Here is a 25,576-nt window from a genome sequence, read left to right as displayed (position 1 = left end):
TAAACAACTTCCAATTTACTTTTATAATCAAATATGCTTTGTTCTCTTGGTATTCTTAGTTGAAAAGCTAAACCTAGGTAGGCTCATATGCTAATTTCTAAGCCCTTGAAGGCCACCTCTGATCTGAAAGTATTTCAGTGTCACAGCTAGAGGGTATTAGTTCATGTGTGCCATATAGATAACATTGTGCTCATGCGCGTGGAGTAACCTGGGAGTCAGAGCTGATTGGCTAAAATGCAAGTCTGTAAAAAATAACTGAAATAAGGGGGCAGTCTGTAGAGGCATAGATACAAGGTTATTACAGAGGTAAAAAGTATATTAAAACTTTTGGTTATGCAAAACTGGGGAATGGGTAATAAAGGGATTATCTATCTTTTTAAATAATAAAAATTCTGGAATAGACTGTTCCTTTAAAACTGCATGCTCTATCTGAATCACTAAAGTTTAATTTTGACTCTAGTGTCCCTTTAATCAATGAACGTCCCCCTGTTTGCAAACTAAAAAATATTAAGGTAAATAAAACTCCAGGCCCAGATGGAATACACCCAAGGGTGTTAAGTGAACTTAGCACTGTTATAGACAAACCTTTACTCTTAATTTTTCAAGACTCATTATCCTCAGGCATGGTACCCCAGGATTGGCGTAAAGCTGATGTGGTGCCACTCTTCAAAAAGGGAAGCAGGGATGATCCAGGAAGCTATAGACCAGTTAGTCTGACATCAATAGTGGGGAAGATATTTGAAGGGATTATAAGGGATTATATTGATGAGCATATTCGTGTAAACAAGATTATGAGTTCTAATCAGCATGGCTTTAGGAGAAATAGATCATGTCAAACTAATCTAATTAGATTCTACGAGGAAGTAAGTAAAAATATAGATAAAGGGGAATCAGTTGATGTGATATACTTAGATTTTGCAAAGGCATTTGATACAGTGCCACATGAGAGATTAATGCACAAAATTAAGGGACTGGGAATAGCTGAAAATGTTAGCTCATGGATAAATAACTGGATAAAAGATAGGGAGCAACGAGTAGCAGTAAATGGATCATACTCAGATTGGACAAAGGTAATCAGTGGCGTCCCCCAGGGATCAGTACTGGGCCCTGTTCTTTTTAATATTTTTATAAATGACTTGGAGCAAGGATTAAATAGCGACATCTCTATTTTTGCAGATGATACTAAGTTAAGTAAGGTCATTAGGTCAGAGCAGGATGAACTCTCTTTGCAAAGGGATTTGCTAAAATTAGAACTATGGGCAAGTGAATGGAAAATGAGATTTAATACGGAAAAATGTAAGGTTCTACATTTTGGAAGTAAAAATAAGCAGGCTATGTATTTTTTAAATGGGACAAGACTTAGCCAAACACAGGAGGAAAGGGATTTGGGAGTAGTAATAGATAACAAGCTAAAGATGAGTGCACAATGCAGGGCAGCGGCTTCAAAGGCTAATAAGATACTAGCATGTATTAAAAGAGGCATTGATTCAAGGGAGGAAAGCATAATTCTGTCATTATATAAAGCCCTGGTAAGACCTCACCTTGAGTTTGGAGTGCAGTTCTGGGGACCGATTGCTAAAAAAGATATTGCAGAACTAGAAAAAGTTCAGAGAAGGGCCACAAAGCTAATAAGGGGATTGGAGAAATTAACCTATGAGGAGAGGCTAGCCAAACTGGGTCTGTTCTCTTTAGAAAAAAGGCGCTTGAGAGGTGACATGATTACTTTATATAAATATATTCAAGGCCCATATACAGAGATGGCAGAAGCTCTTTTTATTCCAAGAAAATTGGTTCTGACAAGAGGTCATAATTTAAGGTTGGAGGAAAGGAGATTTAATCTCCTGCAACGGAAACGTTTTTTCACTGTAAGAGCAATAAAATTGTGGAACTCATTACCAAAGGAGGTAGTGAATGCCAATACCATAGATACATTTAAAAATAGTCTGGATAAATTTCTGTATATAAACAAAATTCATGGATATGATTGCTAGTATTAAATGGGTCACATTTTAATGGGGTTATTTAAGCTTAACTGGAGCTTTTTGTAAGTATTTTAGATTTGTATAGGTTGAACTCGATGGACTTCAGTCTTTTTTCAACCTTATCTACTATGTTACTATGTAATTGCATATACTGTGTGTTAAGTTAATAAACTTTACAATCACTTAACATGATCATAAAGCTTTATGCATTTTGTTTTCTAATCAGCAGACGCTGCTGCTTCATAAACTCACAATGTAGATAACCTTTTAAAACAGAACATTACTTGTCAAAAATTATTTTTTATTCTAGGTTTCAGGACCCAAAAAAGAAGCATGGTGTGCTCTAATATAAACATCTGGTCTGCTAGTGAGCACTGGGCGCTATAAATCTTTCTCCATCTCACTGACACCTTTTAATAAATATATACATATACGCAGTGCTCATCAAATACGGGTGCCTAGGCGCCACTGCCACCTTGACATTATCCCCTTGCGCCAAGATTTTGATTCCCCAAAGTGTTCTACCACTTGTCTCACCTACCGATATTAACCGTTATAAGCCGCATCTAAATTTAGCCCACCGGTGCGGCTGGTTAATTTCTAGGCGCTCCCAACTAAACTACAGGCCCCAGAATGCCGTGCGGTAGAGGGGGTGTGGTTCTGTTGGCTGTTCACATGAATTGCGCCGTAAAGAGAGTCATCATTCAGAGGTGACTGAGCTCTCCTGTCAGTGCGCCCTGTGTGTGAGGCTCATACATGCCCTTCAGCCCTTGCATATATTCAATCCTTAACCGGCTCTGTTAGTCCATGGCTTTATTTAAAAAAAATCATCTCATTGTGTAGGACTAAGGAGGAGGTTACCACCACTGCTAGTAGTGTAATGACGCCACACTACAGCCCGTCCTGTGTTTCCAAAGTAGCCAATTTCATACCGCACTGTGCACAAATAAAACTAGTTCCTATCCCAATGCTTTACTTGCGCACAGTGCGGTATGAAACTGGCTACTTTGGAAACAAACAGGACGGGCTGCAGTGCAGCATCATTACACTACTAGCAGTGGTGGTAAACTCCTCCTGAGTCCTGCACAATGAGATGATTTTTTAAATAAAGCCACGGACTGACAGGGACCGGAGAGGAGTGAATGGGATCTCTGCTACTGAGCAGTAACAGAAATAGAAGGGTTTAAGAGGGAATACGATTACTGAAAACCTTGTGCTCACACTGTGCTGTCCCTGCTAATATTTCATGCTGCTACTAAGTAGGGATGCACCAATATTTCTGCCGCAGAAACGTTTCGGCCGAAAATGGCTTTTTTTTGGCTATTTCGGTTTTCGGTTATTTTGCCTGTTATTTTCGGTAAAATTATTGTGTAGCATGTTTCAAATTTAATGCTAGCCTAGAGCTGCTGTTTAAGTTCATTACTTGACTTACTGTTTTGCATATAATGAGTTTTCTATGACTATATTTTATTTGGATAATTGGTAAAAAAAAAAACTTAAATCTGATTCTGTTACATAGAACTAAATAAAGAATAATACAGTAAATAGATATTTAATATTATTTTAAGTAGGGATGCACTTAAATACTGGTCGCAGAAACATTTTGGCCGAAAATTGCATTTCTTTCATGTAATTAGCAAGAGTCCATGAGCTAGTGACGTATGGGATATACATTCCTACCAGGAGGGGCAAAGTTTCCCAAACCTTAAAATGCCTATAAATACACCCCTCACCACACCCACAATTCAGTTTTACAAACTTTGCCTCCGATGGAGGTGGTGAAGTAAGTTTGTGCTAGATTCTACGTTGATATGCGCTCCGCAGCAAGTTGGAGCCCGGTTTTCCTCTCAGCGTGCAGTGAATGTCAGAGGGATGTGAGGAGAGTATTGCCTATTTGAATGCAGTGATCTCCTTCTACGGGGTCTATTTCATAGGTTCTCTGTTATCGGTCGTAGAGATTCATCTCTTACCTCCCTTTTCAGATCGACGATATACTCTTATATATACCATTACCTCTGCTGATTCTCGTTTCAGTACTGGTTTGGCTTTCTACAAACATGTAGATGAGTGTCCTGGGGTAAGTAAATCTTATTTTCTGTGACACTCTAAGCTATGGTTGGGCACTTTGTTTATAAAGTTCTAAATATATGTATTCAAACATTTATTTGCCTTGACTCAGAATGTTCAACTTTCCTTATTTTTCAGACAGTCAGTTTCATATTTGGGATAATGCATTTGAATTATTCATTTTTTCTTACCTTCAAAATTTGATTCTTTTTTCCCTGTGGGCTGTTAGGCTCGCGGGGGCTGAAAATGCTTCATTTTATTGCGTCATTCTTGGCGCGGACTTTTTTGGCGCAAAAAATTCTTTTCCGTTTCCGGCGTCATACGTGTCGCCGGAAGTTGCGTCATTTTTTGACGTTATTTTGCGCCAAAAATGTCGGCGTTCCGGATGTGGCGTCATTTTTGGCGCCAAAAGCATTTAGGCGCCAAATAATGTGGGCGTCTTATTTGGCGCTAAACAATAAGGGCGTCGCTTTTGTCTCCACATTATTTAAGTCTTATTTTTTCTTTGCTTCTGGTTGCTAGAAGCTTGTTCTTTGGCATTTTTTCCCATTCCTGAAACTGTCATTTAAGGAATTTGATCAATTTTTGCTTTATATGTTGTTTTTTCTCTTACATATTGCAAGATGTCTCACGTTGCATCTGAGTCAGAAGATACTACAGGAAAATCGCTGTCTAGTGCTGGAGCTACCAAGCTAAGTGTATCTGCTATATTTTTTGGTATCTGTTTCTCCAGCTGTTTGTATTGCATGTCATGACAAACTTATTAATGCAGATAAAATTTCCTTTAGTACTGTTACATTACCTGTTGCTGTTCCGTCAACATCTAATTTTCAGAGTGTTCCTGATAAACATAAGAGATTTTATATTTTAAATCCATTAAGAAGGCTATGTCTGTTATTTCTCCTTCTAGTTTACATAAGTCTTTTAAAACTTCTCTTTTTTCAGATGAATTTTTAAATGAACATCATCATTCTGATACTGAATGGTTCTTCTGGTTCAGAGGTTTCTGTCTCAGAGGTTGATGCTGATAAATCTTTGTATTTGTTCAAGATGGAATTTATTCGTTCTTTATTTAAAGAAGTATTAATTGCATTAGAAATAGAGGATTCTGGTCCTCTTGATTCTAAATCTAAACGTTTGAATAAGGTTTTTAAATCTCCTGTAGTTATTCCAGAAGTGTTTAATCTCCCTGATGCTATTTCTGAAGTAATTTCCAGGGAATGGAATAATTTGGGTAATTCTTTTACTCCTTCTAAACGTTTAAGCAATTATATCCTGTGCCATCTGACAGATTAGAGTTTTTTTGGGGACAAAATCCCTAAGGTTATGGGGCTGTCTCTACTCCTGCTAAATGTGCTACTATTCCTACGGCAGATAGTACTTCATTTAAGGATCCTTTAGATACAAGAGAAGTTTAACATTGATATCAGCTTGTCAAAACCTTCAGTCACAATCATTCCCTTTGGTAGCCTTATGCATGGAAATTTTAGGTCTTAGGACTGCCGCATCAGATGCGATCTCCTTTGCTCATTTTCACATGCGACCTCTTCAGCTCTGTATGCTGAACCAATGGTGCAGGGATTACTCAAAGATATCTCAATTAATATCTTTAAACCGATTATACGACACTCTCTGACTTGGTGGACAGATCACCATCGTTTAGTTCAGGGGGCTTCTTGTTCTTCCGACCTGGACTATAATCTCAACAGATACAAGTCTTACAGGTTGGGGAGCTGTGTGGGGGTATCTGACGGCACAAGGGGTTTGGGAATCTCAGGAGGTGAGATTTCCAATCAATATTTTGGAACTCCGTGCAATTTTCAGAGCTCTTCAGTTTTGGCCTCTTCTGAAGAGAGAGTTGTTCATTTGTTTTCAGATAAACAATGTCACAACTGTGGCATACATCAATCATCAAGGAGGGACTCACAGTCCTCTGGCTATGAAAGAAGTATCTCGAATTTTGGTTTGGGCGGAATCCAGCTCCTGTCTAATCTCTGCGGTTCATATCCCAGGTATGGACAATTGGAAAGCGGATTATCTCAGTCGCCAAACGTTGCACCTGGGCAAATGGTCTTCACCCAGAGGTATTTCCTCAGATTGTTCAAATGTGGGAACTTCCAGAAATAGATCTGATGGCTTCTCATCTAAACAAGAAACTTCCCTGGTATCTGTCCGGATCCCGGGATCCTCGGGCGGAGGCAGTGGATGCATTATCTCTTCCTTACAAGTGTCATCCTGCCTATATATTTCCGCCTCTAGTTCTTCTTCCAAGGGTATTCTCCAATGTTCTAAGGAATGCTCGTTTGTCCTGCTGGTAGCTCCAGCATGGCCTCACAGGTTTTGGTATGCGGATCTTGTCCGGATGGCCTCTTGCCGGCTGTGGACTCTTCCGTTAAGACCAGTCTTTCTGTCTCAAGGTTCTTTTTTCCATCAGGATCTCAAAACCTTAGTTTTAAGGTGTGGAGTTTGAACGCTTGATTGTTGGTCAAAGAGGTTTCTCTGACTCTGTGATTGATACTATGTGACAGGTTCGTAAATCTGTATCTAGAGAGATATATTATAGAGTCTGGAAGACTTATATTTCTTCAGGATGGTTTAGATAAAGGTTTGTCCGCAAGTTTCTTGTAAGACAAATCTCTGCTCTTTCTGTTCTTTTTCACAGAAGGATTGCTAATCTTCCTGATATTCATTGTTTTGTACAACCTTTGGTTCGTATAAAACTTGTCATTAAGTCAATTTCTCCTCCTTGGAGTTTGAATTTGGTTCTGGGGGCTCTTCAAGCTCCTCCTTTTGAACCCATGCATTCTTTGGTCGTTATATAACTTTCTTGGAAAGTTTTGTTTCTTTTGGCCATCTCTTCTGCCAGAAGAGTCTCTGAATTATCTACTATTTTTTGTGAGTCTCCTTTTCTGATTTTGCATCAGGATAAGGCGATGCTGCGAACTTCTTTTGAATTTTTTACCTAAGGTTGTGAATTCTAACAACATTAGTAGAGAAATTGTGGTTCCTTCATTATGTCCTAATCCTATGAATTCTAAGGAGAAATCATTGCATTCTTTGGATGCTGTTAGAGCTTTGTAATATTATGTTGAAGCTACTAAGTCTTTCCGAAAGACTTCTAGTCTATTTGTCATCTTTTCCGGTTCTAGAAAAGACCAGAAAGCTTCTGCCATTTCTTTGGCATCTTGGTTGAAATCTTTATTTCATCATGCCTATGTTGAGTCGGGTAACACTCCGCCTCAAAGGATTACAGCTCATTCTACTAGGTCAGTTTCTACTTCCTGGGCGTTTAAGAATGAAGCTTCGGTTGATCAGATTTGCAAAACAGCAACTTGGTCCTCTTTGTATACTTTTACTAAATTCTACCATTTTGATGTGTTTTCTTCTTCTGAAGCAGTTTTTGGTAGAAACGTACTTCAGGCAGGGGTTTCAGTTTGAATCTTCTGCTTATGTTTTTTCATTAAATTTTATTCTGGGTGTGGATTATTTTCAGCAGGAATTGGCTGTCTTTATTTTATCCCTCCCTCTCTAGTGACTCTTGTGTGGAAAGATCCACATCTTGGGTAATCATTATCCCATACGTCACTAGCTCATGGACTCTTGCTAATTACATGAAAGAAAACATAATTTATGTAAGAACTTACCTGATAAATTCATTTCTTTCATATTAGCAAGAGTCCATGAGGCCCGCCCTTTTTTGTGGTGGTTTTGATTTTTTTGTATAAAGCACAATTATTCCAATTCCTTATTTTATATGCTTTCGCACTTTTTTCTTATCACCCCACTTCTTGGCTATTCGTTAAACTGAATTGTGGGTGTGGTGAGGGGTGTATTTATAGGCATTTTAAGGTTTGGGAAACTTTGCCCCTCCTGGTAGGAATGTATATCCCATACGTCACTAGCTCATGGACTCTTGCTAATATGAAAGAAATTAATTTATCAGGTAAGTTCTTACATAAATTATGTTTTTTTGCCTGTTTTTTTTTCTTGGTAAAATTGTGTAGCATATTATTGTTTTAAGATATTTTTGTCCAATTTTAGTGTGTTACTTTCAATAAAAGTGTGGTTTTTTTTTTTTTTTTTTTTTTTTAATGGCCTGAAGGTTTTCAATTCATTATGCATATAAAAAAAAAAAAAAAAAAAAAATTTTGAAAAAAAAAATTTTTTGGTATCGGTTTCGGTTTTCGGCCAAGTGCATCCTGGATTTTTGGGTTCGTTTCGGTCCACAATTTCCTTTTCGGTGCATCACTACTACTAAGAAATTGCTATTTTCTGTGAACTAACATAGAAAAGTGCTGCATGAGTTATTTCAGAATCCAATTTAAATTGAAAGTCAATCCTAGCGTTGTACAAATGCTAGGATTGACTGTTGAAACAAATAAAGGGGGACTTTTATTCATGAAGTATAAGATACTTCATGTAAAAAGCTCCTTTGTTTCAATCGATCGCCGTTCTTAGCTGCTATGGCAGCCCACGTTTTAACCTCTTAGCCAATAGCCTGCGGTAAATCTGGCTTGGCACCCATGGGAGCCGGATTTACCACACGGCTATTGGCCAAGAGGTGAAAACGTCACCTCTTAGCAAAAAAATTTTTAGCCGCGGGCTGCTGTAACAGCTAAAAATGGCGATCGGTAGAAACAAAGGAGCTTTCTACATGAAGTATCTTATACTTCATGAATGAAAGTCCCCTTTTATTTGTTTCAGTAGTCAACCATAGCATTTGTACAACGCTAGGATTGGCTTTCACTTTAAGAACGTAACAGTATTTGGATACATTTGTTGCAATTGTGCTCTGGGCAGACAGCCAAAGAAAGCTGCCGAAAATGTATTTTAACTTTTTTTTTTATTTCCCTCCATTTTTTTCTGTATCTCCCACATCTGCCAATGTATTCAAGTATTTCTAGGGCAGTGGAAAAACAGAAAAATTGGAGTTAAATAGGGATATCAAATAATGAAAGGCCATTGCAAAGTTTGATTTTTAAAACACATTCGCATTAAGTTTAAAAAAAAACAACACTATCAAGTATATTTTCATTACTTGATTTCCCTATTTTCCCTCTAATTTTTCCTGTATTTTCCCCCTTACATCTGCCAAAGCATTCCAGTATTTCTAGGGCAGTGGAAAAACACAGGAAAATTGGAGGAAAATCGGGAAATCAAGTATGAAAATATACTAAACTTAAAAGGGACACTGAACCCAAATGTTTTCTTTTGTGATTCAGATAGAGCATGAAATTTTAAGCAACTTTCTAATGTACTCATCTTATCAAATTTTCTTCATTCTCTTGGTATCTATTTGAAATGGAAGAATTTAAGTTTAGATGTCGGACCATTTTTGGTGAACAACCTGGGTTGTTCTTGCTGATTGGTGGATAAATTCATCCACCAATAAAAAAAAAGTGGTGTCCAGAGGTCTGAACCAAACAAAAAGTTTAGATTCCTTCTTTTTCAAATAAACATAGCAAGAGAACGAAGAAAAATTAAGAGGAGTAAATTAGAAAGTTACTTAAAATTGCATGCTCTATCTGAATCACGAAAGAAAATGTGGGTTCAGTGCCCCTTTAATGGCATATGTGTTTTAAAAATCAACCTTTGCAATGACCTTTCATTATTTCATATCCATATTTAACTCCATTTTTTCCTTTGTTTTTTCCACTGCCCTAGAAATGGTGGAATTCTACATAGTGATTGCTTGAAAAGTGTATTTTTATATTTTTTTAATCAATCATTAACTCTCTCTCCTTCTAGTTGTACTACAATTTGTTTACTGTCTTAAAATAATTTTTTCTTTTTGTTTGGGAAGTCTTCATGTACACTGTTAAGGGTGGTCTTGTTTTAAAACTGTTTTGTTGTGATTCATGAAATGCGATGTTGGATAGAGGATAGAGAGAGTGTGCAATCAGACATTATATGAATGACAGTACATCTGGTTTATAACAAAATATTTGCAATACCACCGTTTAAAAAGAAAATAAACAGCTTTTATTTAACCCCTTGATTAGCCAAAACATCTATAGGTTGATTTTGAAGGAGAGGAAGAGAGCACTTAACGGAGCAATGGGGAGAGGGGAAGCTATCAGCACTTTAACACTTTCTTTCAAAACAAAACCAGTGTTTTTCAGGGTGACAGCGTTCAGCTGGAAACAGGCTGCATTACACCATCCGAAAAGCATATCTGAATTATTACCTCCATTGTGGAGCCTTCTAAAATGGAAAACTTCAAACTTACAGATACTCTTTTCAATTTAATTCTGTTATGAAATTTACTTTTATTTATTTATCATGGTATTCTTTACAGAAGAGATATCTAGATAGGTATCGTACACACACACATACATATACATATCACACACACACATTTATATATTTATTTTATTTATTTATTTATTTATTTAAAGACCTCAATCTTTAAATTGCCGACAGAAGAAACTAAAAACAAGATTATAAAACACTTGCATTAACTTGCATCACTAACAAAGTGCAAACGTTATTTTAAAACTTAACATGAGAACACAAACACAGGTATCCGACAATGACAGATCCTTACCTCTTCTTAGATTTCATTTGAAGTTAGATATACCATCAGAGAAGAGAAGCTGCGCTTGGCTGGTGAAGTAAACTAATGCCTTAAGCTTGAGCAAAGTTGATTAAAAAAAACCACACAGGAGAGCATCCCTTAACTTACAGTCCCAAAGAGAATATAATAATATTCCTACCACAAACTACCAAAGTACAAAAAGAGTAAGAACATCTATTCAGGAATAGGGAGTGGTAAAAAAACATTTTTCACAGCTGCTGATAGAAGGGTTAACCTGTTAATTGTAAATAAATTTGCAGCTACCAATGAACTCCTAACAAGTGTCTGCACCACACTGACTGACTTGCAAAAGAGCTGTGATCACTCAGTTCTCATGGGAGAGAATTTATAGAAGCTTAGTCACACAAGACAGATTGAAAACAAGAGATATTCCCTCTGCCATTTAAATTAAATGATATTTACATGCTTACTCAAGGGAATTACATGTTTATCCCCACCTGAAGCTCAGTAAAATTTAATTTAAGTGCATAATTATATTGCAAGACTAACCAAGATTAGACTATATATCTATCTCATATGGTAGCAGGGTGGGGGCAGTGTAATAATTTGCTATCTTAACATTTTCTGTTATTTATACATGCTATTTAAATTATACACTAGATTTTTCTTTGCATAAATGTTTTGTAGATGATCCATTTATATAGCCCATCTGCAAGCATTTTTATAACAATGTATAGTTTTCCTTATTTATTTTTTCCAATATACACGCGTTTACAGACTACTGCAGGCTCCTGTTTATGTTATTTGTCTATTCATATGCAGGGAATTGGGGGATTGTCTGCTGTTCTTGTTTTTCTAGCCCCTTTCACTAGGTGCTACAGTCAACCTAACAGTGCTAAACTGGGAGCGTACAAGTACATTTTCTGTGCATATTCTTCTTTATAGTAGTGTGTATTATATGCAATTAAATGAAAATTGGTTACACTGTCCCTTTAAAGCTAGCAAAAATGTATTTAATAATGCTACAAATGGATTAAAAAAAATTATATATATATATTTTTTTTTTTTTTAATATGACCCTGGGGAAGTCTCTGCTATTAAAAAAAAAAAAAAGGCTGCTCCTGGGTGGTAAGTCGCCATAGCACTAGCTGATGAGCTGTTTGTTCCTGGTAGAGGGCTTCTCTTTGTATGCAAATATAGTATTTATGTAATAATTTTATTACACACAATATATATATCAATACATACACATATACACACATATTTTCATTTTGAAATGAACTGAGGAAACGGCCAGGAGCTAGTGGCCGAGAAAAGAGTTTTCAAGCTCTTTGTTACTTGTAATTTCAAGTGTTTTTATTAAAACCAAACTGTTTTTAATTATACTTTGTTGCGGTTTCCATCTTACAAAGATTTGGACTGTTTTTTCACGCACGCCTTGCAAGAGGTCTTTATTTCATTATATTTCTAAAATTGTCTATTGCACATTGTGCTGCCCGATCCTGACACAGGATCTTCTAGACTTTCAGACCTGACATCTAAGGCTCCGTGTGAGTTTGAAGGAGAGTCCACGGCTGCATCATCGATCCCCTGGAGGATCCATCTCTCAGTGCACTGGCATAGGATTCCGTGTGAACTTAGAGAGTCCACGGCTGCATTCACCGGTCCCCTTGGAGGATCCACCTCTCAGCGTACTGACTGCTGTTAAAGGTCAGCCTGCACATTCGCACTTCTTTCCACAAGAGTGCCAATCCCTTTGTGAGTACATCTGCTTTTTCTTTTCAAGTTTGATATCCACTTTTGAATTTGTCTGCACTATGAGGCGCTGTCTTTTTTTGTCTACTTCACAGATTCACTGAAGGATCACTCAGTCCAAAGACCAGCTGCCCAACGTTTTTATAAAAACTTTCACTACTTTTGGAGAGACTAATTATATTATATTACATATATCCTTTTTGAACATATATTTTTTTTTAACTTTATCAACATCAATATTTATTATTTAATGATTTTTTTTCACCTGAGTGTTTTCATATTGGTTTAGAATTTGCATTTAGATGGTTTTTGTTTTGTCCACATTTTTTTCACTTCTTACCAACTAAACATTGGTTTCAATTTAATTTTAATATTCTATGGTCATATTTTATGGTTATTTTATTTTGTAGCCGGCGCATACTAATACTATATACCTTCATATAGTATTTTTCACAATTTACATAAATACATACACACTTGTGTGTGCGCGCATATATATCATATAGATCAAATTAACAAAATTATTGCAGTATGCAGTAATAACTGTTATTGGACTAACATTACATAGTAAAAGACAACCTTTTAAGAGTTTCCTCTCTTCCTCAGGTCTGAAGCAATACTGATCAATGATGTAATCTTTCATTGATGTCTTGGAAAGAAGGGGGGCAATGGAGACAGGAGACATTTGGGAGAGGAATAGCAGGTTGTCAAACATGTAAAATATAAGTTTATAAATGGAATTTTGTATCTTGTATAAATTTACGTTGAGAAATTCTTCTAGGCAGATTAACATGTTTGGAAAGGTCTTACCTGTGTCTTCGTTTCCGTGTGTGAGAAAGAGACCTTGAACGGGAACGGGATTTGGAGAAAGAACGTGACCGAGAGCGTGACATGGAACGTGAAGATCCCGACCTGGATTTCGATTTATTTTTGGACATCTTCAATACACCAGTCCTGCTTTTGTGGGTACTGCTATAAACAAAAGAACGGATCAGTCAAATAAAATACATTTAGCAAAGCTATGTTTGAAAAATGACCATTATGCAAAATTAAAGTTTAATAGGTAAAACCTATCTCAATCTATTGCTATGTATAGGTAGGTAGACTATTGAGCTGCAATACATTACTGGGAGACTGTTGAACACATCAACAAAGGGATTAAAACAGTTTAAAGGGATAGTAAAGGCCAAATTAAACTTTCATGATTCAGTTAGGGCATGTAATTTAAAAAAAAAATTCTAATTCACTTTTATCATGAAATTTGCTTTGTTCTCTTGGTATTCTTAGTTGAAAGCTAAACATAGGTAGGCTCATATGCTAATTTCTAAGCCCTTAAAGACCGCCTCCCGTCTGAATGCATGTTACAGTTTTTCACAGCTAGAGGGTGTTAGTTCATGTGTTTTATTTTAAATAACATTGTGCTCACGCACGTGGAGATATTTACGAGTCAGCACCGATTGGCTTCAATGCCAGTCTGTTAAAAGGGGGCAATCTGCAAAAGCTTAGATACAAGGTAATCACAGAGGTAAAAAGTATATATTAATATAACAGTGTTGGTTATGCAAAACTGGGGAATGGTAAATAAAGAGATTATCTTTTTAAACCATAACATTTTTGGTGTTTACTATCCCTTTAAGTACTGCTCAGAAGGTGCAGATATGGTGAAATGCAGCCCAAGCACCAAGTGGATATGGCCACTAAACAAATGAGCAGTAGAAGTCACACAGCTGAGTCATGCGACTACTGCTAGCTGTATGTACATAAACACTCATAAAAAGGGGTTAAAACACTTCAAGTACAGCTCTGGTTAATTTTTCTTATGAACTCATGCTAGTATGCTTTAGTTGCTTATAAATAATAAAAAGTAAATGTTCCTTTTTAAACTAGAGGTTATAGTTTATATTCCAGCTCCTTTGATAGCAATAACGAACTTGATCCATGTTATAGATGTGACTAACACCTACTGTGACATTTTCAGACAAGATCAGGCTCCCCTCCCCCTTCTCTTAGACCTGCTATTCTCTGGAGTTCTTTTGGTATGCAAAAAAGCAGCAGGTGAAAGACAAACCTGTGTATTACTTGGGTACCCAGGAGAGATTGTTATTACCCTCCTGGGCCATTACATTGAAGAAGAAAAAAAAAACAGAATGTTAGTGGTTGAACCACTACTGGTGCCATACAGCAAAATAGCTCATAAACTAAAGACTTTGAACTGCCAATTGACGTGTATTTGGAAGATAAAGTCAATCTGTTTAACCACTACTTACCTGTTTTGTTAATGTTTATACTCTGCATTTAAAATGGCCAATTTCTGTGACAGGAGAAATGTCCTAGGTGACTCTCACATAAGCCTGTTGTAATCTATCAGCACATAGAAAGTCCCTACACAAAACTAATACAAAATGACAGGCTCTTCATTTAGTGTGCATATGTCAAACCGTACCTTTAGTGTAGCCTTCTCTGCCCAGTCACCACTTTCTGTCGGGGTACCGTAAGGCTCTGTCCTCTGTCCCCTTCTCAATCTACACGTCATCACTAGGTTCCCTAATTAAGTCCCACTGTTTCCAATATCACTTGTATGCCGACGACACCAAATCTACTTCTATGCACCAGACCTATCTACTTCCTTGCTAATCCGTGTCAATGTCTATCACATCTCTTCCTGGATGTCCTCTCACTACCTCAAACTAAACTCTTTCCAAAAGTGAGCTCTTTATTTCCCCCCCCCCCCCTTCTTCCAAAATCTCCACCCCCAATCTCTCTAGAACTGTCGAGAACTCCATCATTACCCCTACCTCGCATGCCCGATGTCTTGGGGTCACATTGGACTCAGACCTTTCACTCCTCACATTCAGTCCTTGGCTAAAGCCTGCCTCTTCCACCGTAAAAAAAAAAAAAAACTTTAAAATTAGACATTTCCTTACACAAGACAACCAAGATTTTAATCCACTCTCTCATCCTTTCCCGCCTCGATTACTGTAACTCTGTCCTCTCGTCTCTCCTACTGCCACCTAACTCATTTACAATCCATAATGAATGCCTCTGCCAGGCTCATCTTCCTTACACGTCGCTCTTCATCTGCTGCACCTCTCTGCCAATCCCTTCACTGGCTTCCTCTTGCCTCTAGGATTAAACACAAAACTCTCACTCTGACATACAAAGCCCTCAACTGCACTGCTGCCCCCTTTATCTCAGACCTTGTTTACAGATACTGTACTCTCCCTCCCGTCCCCTTGGCTCTGCTCATGACCTCCTACTCTCCTCCTCTCTTGTTACCTCCTCGCAGTCCCGTTTACAGGACTTCTCCAAACTAGCTCCCATCTTGTGGAACTCTCTGCTTCGCTCCACAAGACTCTCCCCTAGTTCTGAAAGCTTCAAGCGCTCCCTAAAGACTCTACTGTTCAGGGATGCATACAACCTACACTAACCTTTCTTTATACCAGTTCCTCTCCTCCATTGCTATCCTCTGAACCCCCTCAACATGTAAACCTAAGAGTCCAGCTGTTTGTAGATCACCTTAAAGGGACAGTTTACTCAAATTGTCTCCCCTTTAATTTGTTCCCAATGATCCACTTTACCTGCTGGAGTGTATTAAATTATTTCCAAGTATTTCCTTTAACTTTATATTTGCATTTGAATTAGTTCATTTTCCCTGTGGTATCCCCAGCTATCCTGAAAGTTTTTGGCCTTGAGGCCAAGCTGTGTTAACACAGCCAGCAGAATAAATTACACTCCCAGTGGGTTATAGAAAAGATAAAAGGTAATAAAATGTTAATTTTCCATTGTTCTCTCCAAGTATTGGTGATTGGTTTATGGACAGATATAAGATAAAGAAGCAGGTATATGTGCACAATGTGATAAAGTAATGAGATCTGATTATACATACAAGCTCAACCCATTGTAATAGGTTGTGGCTTCAAAACACAAAATCGGCTAATTCATATACACAAATAAGCCTTAAAAAAGCTAAATTTCATACATTTTATACTCTGCAGCTGGTAAAAAAAAAAAGTAATTGGAAACACATTAAAGGGAAAAACAATTTTATAGTATACTGTCCCTTTAAGAGCCGACAACAGTGCGACTCTTGGCAGGGTCCTCTACCCGTTTGATCCCTATAAATGTTTTGTTGTACTCTGCATTTGTTTATAGTGCTGCGGAATCTGTTGGTGCGCTACAAATAACCGATGACAATAATAATAATAATAATAATAATAATAATAAATATGTACACTAACACAAATTAACTTTCAATACCCAGGTTATTTTTCTTTCTTCAAAATTATCATTAAAGGGACAGTCAACACCAGAATTTTTGTTGTTTAAAAAGATAGATAATCCCTTTATTACCCATTCCCCAGTTTAGCATAAGCAACAGTTATATTAATACAAGGTAATCACAGAAGTAAAAAGTGTATCAAAGCATCTTCTGACCGCCCCAATCACATGACTTAGTTATCTATTGACTTGCATTTTTGCCAATTAGTGCAGTGTCTGCCACTAGCCACTTGCGTTATCACAATGCTATCTATATGGCCTACATGAGATAGCTCTTGCCTGCTGTGAAAAGCAAATAAAAAAAAAGGAGGCGGCCTTCAAGGGCTTAGAAATGATCATATGAGCCTTCCTAGGTTTGCTTTCAAGTAGAATACCAAGAGAACAAAGCAAAATAGTTGATAAAAGTAAATTGGAAAGTTGTTTAAAATTACATGTCCTGGCTGGTTTCCGGAGGAGGAGCTCAGGTGTATGGTCTTGCAAGACACCTGCTCTGATTTTTTTCCTTCAAGCCTGATGGCGGGAAATCTGCGCCTAAACCCCTAGACCCTGGGCGGCTTGCAATGCTTAAACCATCGCTACCGGAATCCACATTAGTGCCACTCCAAAGCACTAAAATTGTACTCAGCAGTATTCTCAAAGACCTATGCAGCTTATATCAAACTACCCAGTCTGACATTTAAGTAATAAATTACTAATAGCCTGCTATAATATACAGCGAAGAAACACAGAGGGGAAATCCCCTGGCTAAATCAGCATACTAAATATTCGCATTACTTGAACTCTGCTCTCCCGCTGCTGCTACTTGCAAACGGCTCACTAGCTCAGAGGGTGGAACTTTGCCTGAACTTTGCACAGAGAAATTGTGACCTGATCAAAAGTAATCTAGACCTGGAGAGATTACCGCTATCTTGGCTTTAATTTCACCCGGCCTCTTAAAACATCGGAGGCGAACATACTATCCTGGCCCGGCTTTGGCATACGGCGTTCCAATCTTGCCGACCCCTGCATCTCCTACCTGGTTTGGAGTGGGAGACCCTTGGCTCATCGGACGTCGTTGACCTGGACGCTGGTGCCCGCGCGCCTGGATCCACGGCGCCTTGGTGGTGGAGGTGAGCGGAGACGCAGTGAAGTCTTGGGCACTGTTTTCTATTGGTCCGGGCTCCCCCTCCCACCGGTGCTGCGTGAGGGGGCCTGGATTGCGTTCTCTCGCTGCGCCGCTCACCTGGATCTCCAGCACTTGCAGCTTCTTGGCGTCTCTGCCGACTTTTCCCCCTCTGTTGGGGGACTCATTTCAGGATCACTCCTCTCCTTGCTTGTCCGAGGCTTCCCCTCCCACCGGTGCTGCGTGTAGGGGAGGCCCGGCCCTCTGGAGAGGATATCTGGGACGCCGTGTGCCTCTTGCTGGGAACCGGTAAAGTATGCAATAACCAAAGTGACCCTTGCATTTATTTCTTCAGCATTTTTTTTTTTATTTTTAAAAAAAATAACATTATCAGCCACCATATATCTCTATTACAATATCTACACCTGCTTGCTGTAACTTGACAGCTACCAGAACTTCCACCTGAAATACCCTGAATTTTTTTCTATTTTTTCTTTTTCTTCTACAAAAAGCTTACATCAAGAGTGCTACCCAAAGATTGACTTCTACATATTTCATGACAAAACTGTGGGCTCAAAGTAATTGAATTGATTCATGCTGCATCAAATGTCTAGTTTTTTCTCTGCTTACATAGTGGACTTTAACAAAATAATCAAAAAGTATCTAGAATATGTTCATATGGGCATGTGATGGAAGCTTCTTTCTTATTTTGGGGGCTGAGAAACGTTTAAATAGAAACTTGTAGAATTATCTTATCTACCCACATTTACAAAACAAGATATGAATGTCTCCTTCTGTATATAGAAATATCTACGACAGGTGTGAAGGTATAAATTTTCATGTGAATTTTTTTACACAGGTATAGCTCTGATATTTAAACTTGTGTGAACACTGTAATAGCCTTCATCTCATTGGTATCTAAGAAGGATTGTAACAGTGACTCTCTATACAATCACTATAGCAATATTCTATAGAAACATAAAAAGCTGCTTAAACAATATAGCAACGTTAACCCGCTATTATTATACAGAGACACAAATATAGGCACATCTCTATTTTTTTTATTAGTCTCTGGGAAAACACTTAGTTCACAACCCTTATAAAAACATACTACATATACTAATAACAACATCATACAAGTAGAACCACCAACTTTAGTCCTTGTATTTCCCCCTCCCTTTCTTACTTTGACCCCCAATCCTCCATATTAAAAGATACCAGAAAACCTTGATATGCAGGCATTGGTGTCTAATATCACGGAGGCTCTCGCCCCCAAATTTGAACTACTTAAATCTGATATTAAGCTAGATATTTCCTCTCTAACCCAAGAAGTGAGGCAATTCTCGGGAAGACTACAAGAAGCAGAACAGAGGGTCTCAGACCTAGAAGACCAAGCAACGATGCATAGTACCAAAATAGAGACCTCAGCTAAAATAATACAAAAATTGTTAGACAGGGTCGAAGACCTCGAAAACCGCTCTAGGCGGAACAACCTGAGAATAATAGGTCTTCCTGAAAATAAAAAATTTGAAAACCTTGATACCTTTATTTCTCACACACTTACTAGAGCGCTAAAAATCCCCTCTACACACCCACCTATTATAGTAGAAAGAGCCTATAGAATGGGACCTCTACGCCCTGACAGCAACATTAGCAGGAGACCGCGACCTATAATAGTTAGATTATTGAATTATAAAGATAAAGATCTTCTCCTGCAGTATTTTCGGAAGAACCAACCAATTACAATAGAAGACAGTAGAATTCTGATTTTTCAGGATTTTGCGGCAGATACAGCCTTAAAGAGAAGAGAGTTGGCCCCAATTTGTTCTAAGTTTATTCATCAAGGTTGTAGGGCGGCCCTTATCTATCCCTCAAAACTGAAGGTAGTAATAAATGGGACAACACACATTACAGATGATCTTCAAATAGCGGAGAATCTTCTTAAGACTTTAGATACATAAATATAGCTTACAAATTAGCAGCTTAAGTAGGCAGAGTATGATGGAAGTGACTATAAACCAAGAGGAACTAGATCCCTCTTACTCTTTTTTATTTTTTCCCCCTTTCCCATTTTTTTTGTCCGGGGGTTCTGTGTTTTTTTTCTTTTTTTTTCTCTTTCTCCTCTTTCTCCTCCCGCCCGGCTCTCTCGTCCCTCCTCACTCCACCAATACCACTTCCTTTATACATAGAGAAATATGACGTTTAATCCTGATAATTTTAAAATTGTATCGTGGAATGTTGGAGGAATTTCCTCCCCCATCAAACGTAAAGCCATCTTATCACATTTGCGGAAGGCTCAGGCGGATATTGGCCTAATACAGGAAACCCATTTAGGTTTAGAGGAGTCATTAAAACTAAAATCATCCTGGGTAAAAGAGGTCTATGTAGCACCAAGTCAAGGGAAGAAAAGGGGAGTTGCAATACTTATAGGCAAAAAAATTCAAGCAGAGGTTCTGTACTCTGAGGCCGATCCCGGGGGGAGATATGTAGTAGTCAAAGTAAAAATAGGCCAGACAAAATATACAATTTGTAATGTCTATGGCCCGAATAAAACTGACCCGGAATTCTGGGATTTATTACAAACTAAACTTCTTTCTTGTGTGGAAGGTTATTTAATTCTGGGGGGGGACTTTAATATGGCCCCCCAATGCCCTATAGACAGACTTAGAAAAGACTCTAAGCCTCTGAAACAGAAGAAGGATAATCTTGATTTTAAGCTGGTCAAAAAGATTAAACAAATTCTTTCCCTGCGTGATATCTGGAGATATCAGAATCCCGACACACAAGATTTCACTTGCCTATCTAAGGCTCACAAAACTTTGTCCAGGATCGATTTATTCTTGATTAGTGATCATTTGAGTTCCTTAAAGATTAAATCTCAGATAATGCCAATTTTTCTATCAGACCACGGGCCTATCTCCCTTGAATTTAATTGGGTACAATTTAAATCAAAGACCCTTCGTTTTTTCTTCCCTTATTTCCTTTTTACTGACTTGAAGTTTAAACAGTGGCTCAGGAATCGATTCACGGAATATGCGCAATTTAACATCAACTATGTGGACCGTTCAGATATCTTCTGGGAAACTGCTAAGGCAGTCCTCAGAGGAGAAATCACAGCATATTCCATCATCCAAAATAAAAAAAGAAAAGCAAGGGAAAAGGAAGTTTATAATTCTCTGGTTAATGCCTACAACACTTACTTATTAGAGAGAACTCCTCTAAACTGGGCAAAGTACATACGAATTAAAGCAGCAAGAGATACCTTCTTTCTAGCTCAGGAAACACATAACGAGATTAGATTGCAAGCTAAACTACACAAATTCGGAAATAGGTCTGGTAAAATGCTATCTAAACTAATTAAAAGTGAGAACAAAAAATCTAACATTGATAAAATCCAACATAATGAGAAATATCTCTCTAGCTCTGATGAAATCACAAATTTGTTTCATCAATACTACCAACAACTTTATACTAATACAGACTTTGACATAGATAAAGCAGCCGAATTCTACAGTAATATCTTTCCTAGGATTACCTCCGAGGAGGCCGCTAGACTTAACGCCCCTATTACGCGGGAAGAAATTGGAAAAATAATCTCTAAGCCTTGAACAAGGCAGCTGGACCGGATGGATTGCCCAATGAGCTCTATAAAATCTTATCGTCGGAGATAGTTCCTTATTTAGCAAACCTTTATAATGATATCTTTATTTCTCATAAACAACCCACATCCTCCTTTGCGTCTTCTTTAACTACTTTGATCTTAAAAGAAGGGAAGGACCCTACATGTAAGGAGTCTTATAGACCAATTGCATTGTTAAATTCAGACTATAAAATACTCTCCTCCATTTTAGCAACTAGGCTCCAGGCTATTCTATCTATAGTAATCCATCCGGACCAAGCTGGTTTTCTCAATAATCGTAACTCGTCTGCAAAGATCAGGGAATTACTGGTGACTATGGAATATATTCAGGGAGTGATCCCACAGGGGGCGGGGGGAGAGGACTCCCCGGACCTGGCCATCTTGTCACTTGATGCGGAAAAAGCTTTTGACATGGTAGTTCACAAACATCTAATTCTCTCATTAGCAGGGTTCGGGATTGTAGGGAATTTCCCTAAATTTGTGGAGAGCCTCTATAGTCACTCTTCCACAAGATTGATTATTAACGATGATATCTCCCCACCAATTACATTAAAAAGGGGCACTCGTCAGGGCTGTCCTCTCTCCCCGCTCCTTTTTGACCTAGCCATAGAACCCCTAGCAATTAGAATTAGGAACTCACTGGAGGGCATAAAAATTAGGAGGCATGAAATGAAAGTCGGACTATATGCGGATGATCTACTTATATACATATCCAACACAGCGCAAAATATTCCAAAACTATTGCAAATCACTGACCACTTTGGGGTATTCTCAGGATACAAAGTAAATGCGATAAAATCGGAACTAATGTGGCTCAGGAAAAATAAAACTAGTAAGACAGACCTACCCTTTAGAGTAGTAACAGATTCATTGAAATACTTGGGAATCAAAATACCAATTAATTTAAAAGATCTATATAAGATGAACATAACCCCAATGTTAAGCTTTATCAAAGAAAGGCTTAAGGCCTGGCAAAATCTACCACTTTCAATATCCGGCCGCTCAGCCTTAGTTAAAATGACCCTGCTCCCAAAACTGCTTTATATTTTACAAAATGTCCCTTTAATTTTATTTGAGAGAGACATTCGCTCAATGAACTCATCAATTGGGCAGTTTGTATGGCAGGGGAAGAGGCCTAAAATAGCCCTTGCTAAACTAATGGTGCCAAGGGAGCTGGGAGGATTGGCACTTCCGAACTTAAGATTTTATAATCTTTGCTTTTTGGCCCGCATAATAGCAGATTGGTTTTCCATTAAGAACTATGTCTTAAATAATGACCTTGAATCTAATATATGTGACCCATATTCCCCAATAGCTCTTGCACACACGAGCCCTAAAGATCTCCCCAGAAGTATAAAGGAGCTTAAATCCATTTCAAACCCGATTAAAGCCTGGTTCAAAATATCTAAATCCCTCTCTATAAGCCCTATGGGGTCAAAACATCTTCCCCTAACTAGAAACCCGAATTTCCAACCAGGATTGGATTCACTTATCTTTAATAGATGGCATAGCAAGGGGCTGGACAGGGTTATTCACTTTGTCAATCAGGAGAGAAAATGCATTAAATCCTTTGAGGAGTTGAGACATGAATTCAATTTATCAAATAAAGATTTCTATGCATATTTACAGATAAGACACTATATTACAGAGCTTGTACACAAGATCGGATGGAATTGGTCCTTGGGTAGTTTAGAAACCTGGTTAATGATAACTAAAAATTCTTCCATGTCTATTGCCCCATGTTACTACTCATTGAACCTTACCAAAGCAACCCCGACATTGGAAAAACTGGCCGGGTCCTGGGATACCTTAATCCCATACAGTAATATTGACTCAGAAATTATTCAATTGTCAATTAATAAAGTAACAAAAACAACATCCTCCCTTAATTGGCGTGATGCTCATTTAAAACTCTTGCATAGGGCATACTTCACCCCGGAAAGAGGCCTCAGAGTCCGTAATCATCAATTTAATAAATGTCCCAAATGTTCTTATTTTGCTGCTGACATAGTTCATATGTTCTGGCAATGTCCTAGAGTGAGCAATGTTTGGAGCAAGCTAGAATACTGGCTTAAAAGTAAACTTAAAATTGAACAAATATCTCTCTCCCTGTTCCAGATTGTATTCTGTTTGAAACCTGGAATAGGGCGACAGCCTAATGAGAAACTAGTTAATCTATTTATCTTAGCTACCAGATATCTGCTCTGCCAGAAATGGAAAATGAGGTCGGTGCCAACCATTGTTGAAATCAGGGATCATTTAAAGAAACAATATGTTTTAGAACAGAAAAACACTAACATAGACAATGAACCTGATGTAAAGAAATTTTTTGACAAGTGGGCTCCATTTCTTAAGATTTTCCCTGAGAGAGAAATCGATTACTTAATCTCTCCATTTAAGAATTCGGAATTAGTGGTGTTGGGTATGTGGTGAACTGGGGAGGGAATGGGAGACCCGGGACTCCTTTTTTTTTTTTTCTTCTCTTCTTCCTCTCTTTTTTCTTCTTTCTTTTCTTTTCCCTCTTCTTTTTTCCTCAATTCTTATAAATAAAACACTCCAACAATGAGTAATAAAAAATTAGGCAGATGGCTTAGGTTTTATCAATTGTGCACATGATGGGTAATATATAATTTTGGTTAATAATCATTATTTTCTCCCCATTGTCTCTTTTTTTGTCTGTTGATTGTTTATGAACTCTAAAATCATGGCTTCTTGTTTTCATGGAACTTGTACTCATTGTTGGATATAAATAAATGGTTAAAAAAAAAAAATTACATGTCCTATTTGAAAAATGAAAGGTTTTTTTTGGACTTGACTGTCCCTTTAATTCACTAGTCTAGAGTTTTCTGTCTGGCTGTTGGACAGTGTGTAGCACATAGTAGTTATTTAGATGCATTGGAAAGCCGCAGTAGGATTCCCTACTAGTATTATGGTTTACGATATCACTAGTCCCCACTTTCCTCTTCATCTTTCTTTATTGCCTCCTCCTCACCCCCATTCTTTTTTCCCCCTTTACTGGGGATTGTAATCTCCAATGATACAGAAATATCTAGTATTTATATGCCTTAGAACACAGTTTAAACCCTTCATGCTGGCGTGCAATTGCTTAGATCGGAACATTTGCTTGAAAAATAAAATCACAAAATTTCAAGGCCAAGATCAGATCATAGGAGACTGTCTACGCTGCTAGGCACGCCCCCAGTCCAATTTTTCATTGCGCAAAAAGGGGAGCCTGCAGGATGCCAAATAAGGTAGGACGTTCCAAGCCATCCTAACAGTGGTAAAGCCCATCGCTATTCAGACGGCATATATGGGTTAACATGCAAGAGAAGCAATATCTCTGAGTAGGTTTGTACTTAGCATAGAGAAAAGTATATCTGCCCTCATTGCAAGATAATTGATCTTGAGCTGTGGGCAGTGTATAGGCTTGGACCTGCACTGGTATGAACTTGGAATGGGTTTGTATTGTTTATATATGTTACAATACATTCTTCTAATAAATACAACAATCCATTGCAGTACAGTAACTTTCCATTCCAAACACATGTGGGTGATAGGTTGACGTGCAAACTAGAAAGGACAACCTGACACTTGGAGAAACTGGGGATATTGAGAAAAACCCCTTTTATCCTATATACTAATGTATTTGACTAAAAGCTGTAATAATCATACACACTGTTGTGAAGAAACTCCAAAAAAGGAAGATATTTTACCACAAAATGAAATCAGTAGCCATATCCCATTGTACAACTGCTATAAGCAGCCAATCAGGAATCTAGTCTCAGAACTTGCAAGGGAGTGCGCATCTGCCATGTGAAGGAATAATAATGATATTGCACTCCTCAGATTTAAGGATGTTTACTATGAAATGTTGTGAGATTTCAGTCACAGTAAAGCAAAGTGTGACATCAGCACCGATAAATCGGATTTGTTTTTTTTGTTCAACATGTAACTACTAACACCTGAAGGATAACTGTTTATAGAGCACTTACAATTGTCAGTTGAAGAAATTGTGGTAAAATATTTTTCATTTTTTACCTAGAGATGTTCAGCCAATATTTTCTAGTCAGCTTTTTACAGTTATATTGCTTCACTTTAATTGACACATGGGTATCATATCCCTTTAAGCCTGACTTTCATTAAGCTCTCTAATATACTTGAAAGTTTTCATCTCTCCCTTCACTCCTCTAGGCGAGATATAGATAGATATCTAT

General features: G+C 37.9%; 1 protein-coding gene across 6 annotated transcripts in view; it reads right to left on the bottom strand.

Annotated features, from left to right (window-relative positions):
• THRAP3 (thyroid hormone receptor associated protein 3) overlaps positions 1 to 25,576 on the bottom strand; it is a 342,660-nt gene that overhangs the window by 300,312 nt on the left and 16,772 nt on the right. For 4 of the 6 annotated variants that reach the window (XM_053707022.1, XM_053707019.1, XM_053707023.1 and 1 more), the window contains exon 2: positions 13,153 to 13,311. In XM_053707022.1, the coding sequence (XP_053562997.1) occupies positions 13,153 to 13,280 (128 nt within the window). In that variant the 5' untranslated portion in view covers positions 13,281 to 13,311. Of the gene's footprint in view, positions 1 to 10,596; positions 10,871 to 13,152; positions 13,315 to 25,576 lie in introns of those variants that run through there. The other 2 variants (XM_053707020.1, XM_053707021.1) reach the window with 2 other exon arrangements.

The sequence above is a fragment of the Bombina bombina genome, chromosome 3 (assembly GCF_027579735.1).
Source record: "Bombina bombina isolate aBomBom1 chromosome 3, aBomBom1.pri, whole genome shotgun sequence".
In the NCBI taxonomy this organism is placed as follows: Eukaryota; Metazoa; Chordata; class Amphibia; order Anura; family Bombinatoridae; genus Bombina; species Bombina bombina.
This window is presented reverse-complemented; position numbering and strand designations above follow the sequence as displayed.